Genomic DNA, 12177 nt, shown 5'->3' with positions numbered 1-12177 from the left:
GGGGTTTGAGCCCTTGACCTCTGACTCCAAAGCCTGTGCTCTAGGAATGTGGTGTTTGAGGAGTGGGGAAAGTTGTGCAATAAACAAAGTTGTAGAAAAACAGTGGAGTATAGACTGGAGAAGAATAAAGAGAGTCTGAGAGGGGAGAGTCTGGAAACAGGGTAGTCTGCTGCTTTGTCTACTGTATCCACCGCCTTAGTTTCAGATCACTACTTTCAGATCATTTTTCTGAAACACTGTTCTGCATGTCTCTTCTTCCTTTTTCCCCTTTTTTCTCTCCTCCAATCAGTCAATCAATCATATTTATTGAGCGCTTACTGTGTGCAGAGCACTGTACTAAGCGCTTGGGAAGTACAAGTTGGCAACATATAGAGACAGTCCCTACCCAACAGTCCCCATCCCCCCACCCTACCTCTTTCCCCTCCCCACAGCACCTGTATATATGTTTGTACAGATTTATTATTCTATTTTACTTGTACCTATTTACTATTCTATTTATTTTGTTAATGATGTGCATGTAGCTTTAATTCTGTTTGTTCTGACGACTGGACACCTGTCCACATGTTTTGTTTTGTTCTGTCTTCCCGTTCTAGGCTGTGAGCCCGTTGTTGGGTAGTGGCCGTCTCTATAAGTTGCCAACTTGTACTTCCCAAGCGCTTAGTACAGTGCTCCGCACACAATAAGCGCCCAATAAATACGATTGAATGAATGAGTGTCTCTCCACTCTGCAAAAGCCTTAAGTTGTCACCCATCTACCAGAAACTTCTGACCAGTGACTTCCTAGCCGTTCCATCGGCTGTTTCTTACTGGTGCACTCTTATTCCACTATACCTCAGGTCACTCTCTTTGTTCCTCTAAGACTAACCTCACTGTAACTCATCCTCACCGCTCACCCTCACCTTTGCTTATACCTTCCCGCTTCCTGAAACATTTTCCTTCTCTTTATAGGACAGACCATGGTTTGCCCCATCTCCAAAGCCCATCTCCAGGTGGTCTCTCCCAATTTTTTATTTTTATTTTTTTTATGGTATTTATTAAGCGCTGACTGTGTGCCAGACACTGTTCTGACCACTGAACAAGACAATTGGGTTGGACACAGTCCCTGTCCCACATGGGGCTTACAGTCTTAATCCCCACTGTACAGATGGGAATTAGCGTGGCTCAGTGGAAAGAGCCTGGGCTTTGGAGTCAGAGGTCTGGGGTTCAAATCCCGGCTCCGCCAACTGTCAGCTGTGTGACTTTGGGCAAGTCACTTCACTTCCCTGTGCCTCAGTGACCTCATCTGTAAAATGGGGATTAAGACTGTGAGCCCCCCGTGGGACAACCTGATCACCTTGCAACCTCCCCAGCGTTTAGAACAGTGCTTTGCACATAGTAAGTGCTTAATAAATGCCATTATTATTATTATTATTATTATTATTATTATTATCATTATTATTGTTATTATGAGGGAACTGAGGCCCAGAGAAGGGAAGTGATTTGCTCAAGGTCTCACAGTAGACACATGGCAGAGACAGGATTAGAACCCAGGTCCTTCTGACTCTCAGGCCTGTACTCTATCCACAAGGCCAAGTTGTTTCCAATTGATTTCAGGTGCTTCGGTTGATTTCTAATCTTCCCATTTTATATCCTCCTAACTTACACTTCAATAATCTCCAGCCCCTAAACCCTTAGGTTGTCAATGCCTCCAGCACTTATTTACGTATAATAATAATAATGATGGCATTTGTTGAGAGCTTACTATGTGCGAAGCACTGTTCTAAGCGCTGGAGGGGATACAAGGTGATCAGGTTGTCCCATGTGGGGCTCACAGTCTTAGTCCCCATTTTACAGATGAGGTAACTGAGGCTCAGAGAAGTTAAGTGACTTGCCCAAGGTCACTCAGCAGACATGTGGCGGAGCCGGGATTCGAACCCATGACCTCTGATTCCCAAGTGTGTGCTCTTTCCACTGAGCCATGCTGCTTGACTCCTGGGAAGATGTTTTCAACTGTTTTCTCCCTACCCTAACTGGGTTTGACAAAGGACAAATTCAGCCATAGGACTTACAAAAATATTTGTCATTCGTGACCTGCTCCAATAATAATAATAACAATAATGATGGCATTTATTAGGTGCGTACTATATGCCAAGCACTGTTCTAAGTACTGGGGTAGATACAAGCTAATCAGGTTGGACAGAGTCCCTGTCCCATATAGTGCTCACAGTCTTAATCTCCATTTTACAGATGAGGTAACTAGCCACAGAGAAGTTAAGTGACTTGTCCAAGGTCATAAAACAGACAGGTGGCAGAGGTGGGATTAGAACCCAAGTCCTTCTGGCTCCCAGGTCCATCTCTATCATCATCATCATCATCATCAATCGTATTTATTGAGCGCTTACTATGTGCAGAGCACTGTACTAAGCGCTTGGGAAGTACAAATTGGCAACATATAGAGACAGTCCCTACCCAGCAGTGGGCTCACAGTCTAAAAGGGGGAGACAGAGAACAAAACCAAACATACTAACAAAATAAAATAAATAGAATAGATATGTACAAATAAATAAATAAATAAATAAATAGAGTAATAAATATGTACAAACATATATACTTATATACAGGTGCTGTGGGGAAGGGAAGGAGGTAAGATGGGGGAATGGAGAGGGGGACGAGGGGGAGAGGAAGGAAGGGGCTCAGTCTGGGAAGGCCTCCTGGAGGAGGTGCGCTCTCAGCAGGGCCTTGAAGGGAGGAAGAGAGCTAGCTTGGAGGATGGGCAGAGGGAGGGCATTCCAGGCCCGGGGGATGACGTGGGCCGGGGGTCGATGGCGGGACAGGCGAGAGCGAGGTACGGTGAGGAGATCAGCGGTGGAGGAGCGGAGGGTGCGGGCTGGGCAGTAGAAGGAGAGAAGGGAGGTGAGGTAGGAGGGGGCGAGGTGATGGACAGCCTTGAAGCCCAGGGTGAGGAGTTTCTGCCTGATGCGCAGATTGATTGGTAGCCACTGGAGATTTTTGAGGAGGGGAGTGATATGCCCAGAGCGTTTCTGGACAAAGATAATCCGGGCAGCAGCATGAAGTATGGATTGAAGTGGAGAGAGACACGAGGATGGGAGATCAGAGAGAAGGCTGATGCAGTAGTCCAGATGGGATAGGATGAGAGCTTGAACAAGCAGGGTAGCGGTTTGGATGGAGAGGAAAGGGCCGATCTAGGCGATGTTGCGGAGCTGAGACCGGCAGGTTTTGGTGACGGCTTGGATGTGAGGGGTGAATGAGAGAGCGGAGTCGAGGATTACACCAAGGTTGCGGGCTTGTGAGACGGGAAGGATGGTAGTGCCGTCAACAGAGATGGGAAAGTCAGGGAGAGGGCAAGGTTTGGGAGGGAAGACAAGGAGTTCAGTCTTCGACATGTTGAGCTTTAGGTGGTGGGCAGACATCCAAATGGAGATGTCCTGAAGGCAGGAGGAGATGCCAGCCTGGAGAGAGGGGGCGAGAGCAGGGGCAGAGATGTAGATCTGGGTGTCATCAGCGTAGAGATGATAGTTGAAGCCGTGGGAGCGAATGAGGTCACCAAGGGAATGCGTGTAGATCGAGAACAGAAGGGGACCAAGCACTGAACCTTGGGGAACCCCCCCAGTGAGAGAATGGGAGGGGGAGGAGGAGCCTGCAAAAGAGACTGAGAAAGAACGACCAGAGAGGTAAGAGGAGAACTAGGAGAGGACGGAGTCTGTGAAGCCAAGGTCAGATAGCGTGTTGAGAAGAAGGGGGTGGTCCACAGTGTCAAAGGCAGCTGAGAGGTCGAGGAGGATTAGGACAGAGTAGGAGCTCTATCCACTAGACCATGCTGCTTCCCAAGTGAAAGGAGCTTGAACCTGATGGAAGTCAGAAAAAAACAATTCTCGGCCCCTCATGTCATCCAGGAGGGCCTATGCAGAGGCTTACCGCAGATGAAGAATTGGCAATTGGCCCACTAGAGTTCAACACACCTAAATCAGCCTCATGACCCAGAATCCAGAAACTGGCATGAGGCTTTGTAATCTCCTTTTGCAGGGGGACAGAGCTCATATTCCTCCACTCTTACTGGCCCGTCCCAGAGAATAGGCAAAGGCATCCTGCAGGCTAAAGAGGAGTGAGTGGGGAGGGATGGAGGGAGGCTGGAGCAGCTCTATCTTTTTCTGACCCAAATTAAGGGGAAATATGGGGGAAAGATGATCTCCACAACCACCTCAGCAACATGAGCTATAACACTTCTTCACCTGGGTCCTGTTCCCCATCCCCCCCTTTTTTTTATGGTAATTGTTAAGCGCTTACTACATATCTTATATTCACTATTACTTCTCCCTATCTAGTATAATTCAGTGCCTGTCTCCCCACTAGGTTCCTTTAAGGCAGCAACCAGAACAATTAGATGTGAACGCGGTGTGGGCAGGGAATGCATCTGTTGTTATAGTATTCTCTCCCAAGCGCTTAGTTCAGTGCTTTGCACACAGTAAGCACTCAATAAATACGACTGAATGAATGAATGAACTAGAGCATTCTGTTATATTCTTCCAAGTGCTAAGTACAGTGCTTTGTACGTAGTAGACCCTCAGTAAGGGATATCGAATGTTTGAAACTATAGTGGGAAGCTCTCTCCAATGAGTTTGAGCGATAGTCCAGCCTCTCTTCAAGCACACAAAGCATTTTAATAAAAACGAGGAATAAAATAGATGTTTTTGTACTTATCTTTTGTTAATCACTTTCATTCACTCTTTCAATTTTAGGCTATTAGATACAAAGTTGATGGCAAGCACCCAGCCTTTTAAGGTATTTAAAAAATCGGAACAATTGCATTTTTGGTTCTAACTTGTTTTGAAATTCAAACGTTTTGTAATTAGCATTTAAATAGTAAAGTAACACGGAGCAAAGTGAATAATAATGAATGACCTAATAAAATGAGTAGTATCATCATTAAAATGTTGGAGAAAAGCTAGGCCATTCTAATAACTGTATTTTACTACATTAAACTGTACTTAAGTCATAAGTGTGTATTTCGTTTTCTGTTGTTCGTATTTCATTCAAAATGTGTCCTGGGTTACATTTGAAAAGTCAGTGGTCCGGGATTATGATTACCAAATGGAACCGTCTTACTCTATATGTGTTAGATATTAGTAACTTGATCGGACACCCTGTATTTGGTGGGATAATCTCACGTTGGTGTGTTCTGTCCTTCCACCTGCAAAGCCTCTGGCAGAATGCATTAGGATCCTGTTTCCATTTGCGATGGAGCGAGGAAAACCAACAGTTACAGTGGTGGCAGAGCAGTTGCAGGGAGGTTAAGGAGGGGAGACTTTTCCTTTTCTTCCTTATTGGATTTGTGTCAGCTGCTGCCATTGATACTGTCGCTGTCACCCGAAGTAGATCAGGTCCTGGATGTTTCTCGGGTGGTCCCTATGAGTTATGCTGGAAACCTTCAGGATACAATCCAGTCTCACTGGTGATAATAATAATAATAATAATGATAATGGTATTAAGTGCTTACTATGTGCTTAGCACTGTTCTAAGTGTTGGGGTGGGGGAATACAAGGTGATCAGGTTGTCCCACATGGGGCTCACAGTCTCAATCCCCATTTTCCAGATGAGGTAACTGAGGCCCAGAGAAGTTAAGTGACTTACTTGCCCAAAGTCACACAGCTGGCAAGTGGTGGAGCCGGGATTTGAACCCATGACCTCTGACTCCAAAGCCCGTGCTCTTTCCACTGAGCCACGCTGCTTCCCCACCTGTTGTGGTGGTCACAACAACCAGAATTGCCATTACCCGTACCACAGTGATCAGGAACACACCCCTGCAGTGGCCAGAGCAGTTGGCAGCATTTGCTGTCATGGTGGTGTAGTGAAGCAAGTAGCAGTGGCAGGTATTTTGGTTTGTTGTGTGGGGGTGTATTTATTTCATTCATTCTTTTCCAGCTCTCCCTCTCTTTTGATCTCCTCTCTTTTGATGGTTCTCCCTTTCTCTGCCTTCCCCTTTCACCATCCCTTCCATTTTGCTAAAGAAGCAGCGTGGCTTAGTGGAAAGAGCACGGGCTTGGGAGTCAGAGGTCGTGGGTTCTAATCCCGGCTCCGCCACTTGTCTGCTGTTTGACCTTGGGCAAGGCACTTCACTTCTCTGGGCCTCAGTTACCTCATCTGTAAAATGGGGATTAAGACTGTGAGCCCAAAGTGGGACAACCTGACCATCTTGTACCTACCCCATCACTTAGAACAGTGCTTGGCATGGTGTAAGTGCTTAATAAATACCATAATTATTATTCCTGTCCTTCTCCCCCTTACTCTCATCACCGTCTCCTCCTCTATCCCCCACCTCTCTTTTTTGCTTTGGAGTCCCTATTCTGCCTTTGACTCTTCATTCCTGAGCATTGTCAGTTGAGGAAATATAGCCTTCTGCTTGCTTTTCACAACAAAATAATTTGGGCATCCACTAATTAAAGAACAAAAGATGGCAATGTTAGATACTGATTATTTGATAATAGCCAGCCGACACAGGGGCTCAATATTTTGCTGCAGTCGCTATTACATTTTGTTGGCCACACTTTCTTAAAATTGGAATACAAATGATAAACTAGAAAATGTGCTTTAAATATATAGAGGCTGTTAAATACAGTTGTTTTTGGTGTCTCTGTGTTTTGCTGAGCCTAATGACTGGTTTTTGTCTCCGTGTACCTGATCTCTCGATTTTATCTCTAGATCAGTCCATCTAGTTGTTTCTGGTAGCCTGAAAGTCCTTTAGTTGAAAACTTAGGTTATTAAATGTGATTTAATTTAGTATGCTGTTTTTGCTTATATTGTGTGCCTTCTTCTTGCAGGAAATTATTAACAATACATCCCTTGCAGAACTGGAAAAGCGACTAAAAGCAACTCCATTTAACCCTCCTAAAGTTGGTAAGAACAGCTAGTTAAAAAGCAGTTGTCTGTGAAAAGAATGAAAATGTTGTGGAACTGGCATGTCAACCCATTGGTTTCAGATAGAACAAAGCAATCCTGCCAATTCATGTTATCTGTAATCTATATTTAATGTCGATATGATCTTTTAAAAATTCTGGCAGCACATCCACTAAAAGAGCAGTTAATCCCACAGTACTTGGATGGTGTTTAGATGTGGAGATAATGTGGTATTTTCAGTTTTTATTGATTTAATTTCTCCACCCGTTAAGGTATTTCACCCATGGTGTTTTTTTACATTAAAATAAACGTGTGCAGTTTAGTGTTTTTAACATTCCATTTGTTTCACAAAAATATTGGCTGAAAACTTTTAAAGGTACCTATCGTAGGGCTAAAACTTTTAGAATAGAATACCTGGCTATGAATCCAAACTACAGATAATTGTTTCTTTTTCTGGAAACTAGCCCTAGTAAGAGGGAATCAGAGTCTCTCAGTCAATCTTATTTGTTGAGCACTTACTGTGTGCAGAGACCTTTACTAAGCGCTTGGAAGAGCACAATATAACAACGTAATGGACACATTCCCTGCCCACAACGAGTTTACAGTCTAGAAGGAGACTTAAAGAAACTAGACCACTTCTTATAAAAACAAGATGGGGAAATAATTGATTTTTAAAAAGTATACTTGTTAGCAGGGAAAATGGAGCTAATCAAGTAGCTGGTTAGCATGTTGAAGTAGGAAAAAAATGGCCCTTTTAGGAAAATTTTGATAAATTAATATTTTTCAATTAGTCATATTTATTGAGCGCTTACTGTTTGCAGACCACTTTTTTGTCTAGAGAATATTGTTATTCAGGTTTAGATTGTCTTATAATGTGAAAACTAATGTTTTTATTATTCCATTATCACTGTCTTCATTTTGAATATTAGTTTCTAGCATTGGAGTTTTCCTTTTATCTCTTAAAAGCACTTAATGTAACTAGGAAATTTGTCAAACTTTTCTGAGGCAATAGTAAGTGTTCTCTGATATTTTTGGATACTCTGTGCAATTTAGCAAAGTTAAATGGTTGGACTCAGTGATGTAATAAAAATTTCAAGAAAAACCATTCTGACACTTTTGCCAAGCTAGCTAGCTAGCAGCTTTTCCCCATGATTTTTAAGAGAACAAATTTTTCATTGATTTTGTGAAAATAGAAAATAAAATCATTTTGTACTAACAGGGTACTTATTAATTAGCATAATCAAAGGACAGGTTTTTAAATTTCATGTAGCTTTTGAAAGTATCTGAGCAATTAGCATACTCTAAAATAAAGCTAGTTGTATGGAAGATAGGTGAAGAAAGGGTTATTTTGATGGTAGTCTCTTATATATGTATGTATGTTTGTACATATTTATTACTATATCTATTCTATTTATTTTATTTTGTTAATATGTTTTGTTTTGTTCTCTGTCTCCCCCTTCTAGACTGTGAGCCCACTGTTGGGTAGGGACTGTCTCTATATGTTGCCAACTTGTACTTCCCAAGAGCTTAATACAGTGCTCTGCACACAGTAAGCTCTCAATAAATATGATTGATTGATTGATACCAACTCTAGTATTTGCCTTGTATTCAGATCAATAGCCATCTTAATTAAGCTTCTGTCTAGGAATAAATATCCTTCATTTTTAGAGATCGTTTTATCCATTTTGAAGCAAGTCTTGCATGGTAGAAGAAAGAGGAAATGGTTCTGGTTAGTTTTCTTATAGTTTAAAACCTTTCCATAGTCTGATGGATAGAGTGGAGTGCGTCATTATCACACTCGGGACAAAAAACACTTCTGTTTTTCAGAAAGCGCAGCAGGATTTCCCAGCTATGACACCGCTTCTGAACAGCTCCACGAAGCAGGCTATGATGCGTACATTACAGGACTGTGTTTCATCTCCATGGCTAACTTCCTAGGTACCAAGTACACACTTGTCTCAAACAAAGAAATGGTTTAAACAACTGTATCTGGGACTCATTACCGTGCTACAAGTGGGAGGGATGTTGGGGCTATCCGAGTCAGTCAATTGTATGTATTGAGTGCTGTCTGCAGAGCAATGCCCTAAGTGTTTGGTAGAGTACAATATAACAATAAACAGACACATTCCCTGCCCACATTGAGCTTACAGTCTAGAAGGTTGTAGTTCAGTATGACCCAAATATGCTTGGGAACGCAGAAGGATAAAGGTTTCTCTTGCTAGTTGGCATTTGGCTAAGGCAAGCTCTCCCTCCTCTTCGCCAAACAAACTCCAAAGAGTAATTTATATTTATTTTTCCCTTTTTTTGTGTTTGTTGAGCTGATCGTAATATCCTTCCTCTTTTTTTATTCAGGTTCTTTTCTCAGTCCTCCAAAAAATCACGTGTCTGCCAGATCAAAACTCATTGAACCTTTTTTTAACAAGTAAGTAATCAGCAGGACCCAATGGCAGTGCTACCTGAAATAACTTTGAATGAAATCTGTCTTTTAATTTGAATACTTTTTGATTGCTAGTTTTGTAGTAGTAAAAATATAGATGTGGGATGAATGGATCATTTTCCTGTGATAACTAGGATATTCTTTTTCTATTATTTTTATGCACGTGGGCACTAAGCAGACCTAAATGGACAGTGTTAGGAAGGGCCCAGTTTAAAGTAGTGTATGTTTTGTGTGCATCTCCTTGGTGTGGGCTGAAATGTAAGGAGAGGAAACATGCACGTGTATTTAGTTATAGGAATTTCATTTACCGGCACTAGGAAAATCAAATTATGAAATACATAGCTGGACTGTGAGAATGGATTATGCACTTGTAACAGTTGGGTGTCGTAGTTTTAGTTTTAGTGTTCGTCCTAGAATTTCAAAATGCTACACTTTTTTTTGGTGAACATTTCTGACAGGATGGGAAAGCACAGAGTCAGAGATTTAACTATGAATCCCATGTCACAGTGATGCCTCTCTCTGTATGGTTCAGGGACAGTGTGTCAGCGGAAAGGGCTGGGCATATTTTGAACCCCATGTTCTCGGCACTTTCTACCTATCGCTACCAAGTGTGTACTTAAGGGAATTTCTTTCTCGGGTTGTTGTTGCAGAGCCATAGTGTAGTTTTGGGTCTTGGTGAGAACCTTCTTCCTTGGAAGCCCAGGAGAGGGTAAGAATGCAGGAGAAGTTTGGAAAAGGGGTCGTACAGGAAACCCATTACTAACCCCCCTCTCCCATGGGTATTGAGCGAGTTTTTATTTCTAGGAGAAAATCAATTCTGCATAAAGAAATAAACATGTTTGAATGAAGTGCATAGTCTGTGGGGAGAATGATGAGATTTTGATAAACTCTGAAACTTTCCTTAAAGTAACTTTTGTGTGGTCTTTACCTTCATTTGAATTTATACCTATGCGAGTGGTGTAAGTGAGTGCCTTTTTGGGATGAGCAGGCATTTTCATTCATTTCAGGTAAAAACCCTTGATGAGGAAATCATTTTATCTAAAGCAATTTAAATTCCCTGAGGTATTTTGTGAAATTAGAAGACATTTTACTGATCATTCCCTCTCTGAAAATGAATGCCTTTTTTATTTGAGATTAAATTGTCTCTGTGCTGTATTTTCTTTAAGTACTTATAAGTACATCTGAACAGAACAAACAAAACTAATTTTCAGATGTTGCCTCAGTGAAGTAACAAGGGAAAATGAAGAGTTGACATTTAGTCATTAGTTTTGAGGAGAATCGTTTTTTGTTTTGTTTCCAACTTCCTCCCAAAGTGAGAGTATCAGAGGGGAGTTTAGGAAAGAAATATTATGGATTGTATCAGTTAAGTAAAAAGCATATGATCCTCACATGCGTTGCCACATAAGAGAATCTGTGGAAAACGTTTGATATTGTGAAAAATGTTTCCACCTCAGTAAATTTAAGCAGGTTGTTTTTTTTTGCCTTAATCTTAGGGGGCATATTGAATTCAAAAGTTTGTAAGGACTTTCTCCGTAAATCCAACTCCAAACATACACTTGGGTAATTAGAAATTAATCTGACAAGTGTAGGGTTAATTTGGGGAGATTTAGGAGGGCATTTTAGGTGGGGGGTGATTTCTTTTCACCAAAATAAATGGAATAGGTACAATAGTGGAAAGAGGACAAAAGTATTGTAATTACACCTCAACTCCCACACTGGATCTCCAATTGGCTCCGTGCGTGTATTTTTTCCCGTCCCTTTTTATCAGTGCTTTCTTAAATAGATGGGTACAGCAGCAGCAGTAGTGGTAGTAGTAGTACTAGTAACATCAGCATTTATTTAATGCCCTCTTGGTACACTGTACATGGTGCTTGAGAAGTATAGAAAAAAGTGATGTTTCCTGCCCGCAAGCAGTTTGTATTCTAAAGAGGGGGTCAAACCTAAAAATATTTAATAATAATAATAATAATGATAGTATTTTTTAAGCGCTTACTATGTGAAAAGCACTGTTCTAAGCGCTGGGGGGATACAGGGTGATCAGGTTGTCCCATGGGGGGCTCACAATCTCAATCCCCATTTTACAGATGAGGTAACTGAGGCACAGAGAAGTTAAGTGGCTTGCCCAAAGTCACACAGCTGATGTGTCAGAGCTGGGATTAGAACCCATGACCTCTGACTCCCAAGCCCATTCTCTTTCCACTGAGCCATGCTGCTTCTCAATTAGTGATTTACAACTAGTGATCAAAATAAATTGAACAGATGTATATGCATAAGTGCTAAGGAGGGGTAATGTGTTCACAAGGTTAGAATTGTCTAAAGGGATGATGATGCAGGTGCTGGAAAATTAGGGAAAATTTATTAGAGGAGCTATGGTCTGGTCTGTCTGACAGTTCTCCCAAAGCATGTTTCCACTGTACACTTTAATAGTGCCAAGTTGCTTTGTTCAATAATTTGCACACAGTTAAGCACTCAATAAATGTCATTGATTGACAAAACTCTTTTGGGGAATTAGCATTCTTTTTGTAACATGTTGCTGTCTGAATAGAGCATGATCCATTATCAGAAGAAGTGGTTGTGCACATATGTAGAGTGGATGCCATAACAAGTTTGCCATAAGTTTCCCTAGTCTGTCAAGAATGTGGTCTTGCCCTCTCTATAATTTATTTCAATGTCTGTCTCCCTCTGTAGACTTTAATCTCCCTGTGGGCAGGGATTGTGCCTGCCAATTCCATTGCATTGTACTCTCCCAAATGCTTAGTACAGTGCTCTGCACACAATACTTAGCTACTGTCTAGAGTAGGAGACGGACATCAGTGTAAATAAATTGTGGATATGTTCATAAGTGCTGT

At 41.8% G+C, this 12177-nt stretch overlaps 1 protein-coding gene across 3 annotated transcripts in view; it reads left to right on the top strand.

Moving 5' to 3' along the window:
• The window catches only part of PARN (poly(A)-specific ribonuclease), a 188853-nt gene that overhangs the window by 35808 nt on the left and 140868 nt on the right, over positions 1-12177 (top strand). For all 3 annotated transcript variants that reach the window (XM_038763155.1, XM_038763154.1, XM_038763156.1), the window contains exons 15-18: positions 4737-4779; positions 6816-6891; positions 8719-8829; positions 9244-9313. In XM_038763155.1, coding sequence (XP_038619083.1) covers positions 4737-4779; positions 6816-6891; positions 8719-8829; positions 9244-9313 — 300 coding nt within the window. The remainder of the gene's footprint in view (positions 1-4736; positions 4780-6815; positions 6892-8718; positions 8830-9243; positions 9314-12177) is intronic.

The sequence above is a fragment of the Tachyglossus aculeatus genome, chromosome 21 (assembly GCF_015852505.1).
Source record: "Tachyglossus aculeatus isolate mTacAcu1 chromosome 21, mTacAcu1.pri, whole genome shotgun sequence".
Lineage (NCBI taxonomy): Eukaryota > Metazoa > Chordata > Mammalia > Monotremata > Tachyglossidae > Tachyglossus > Tachyglossus aculeatus.
This window is presented reverse-complemented; position numbering and strand designations above follow the sequence as displayed.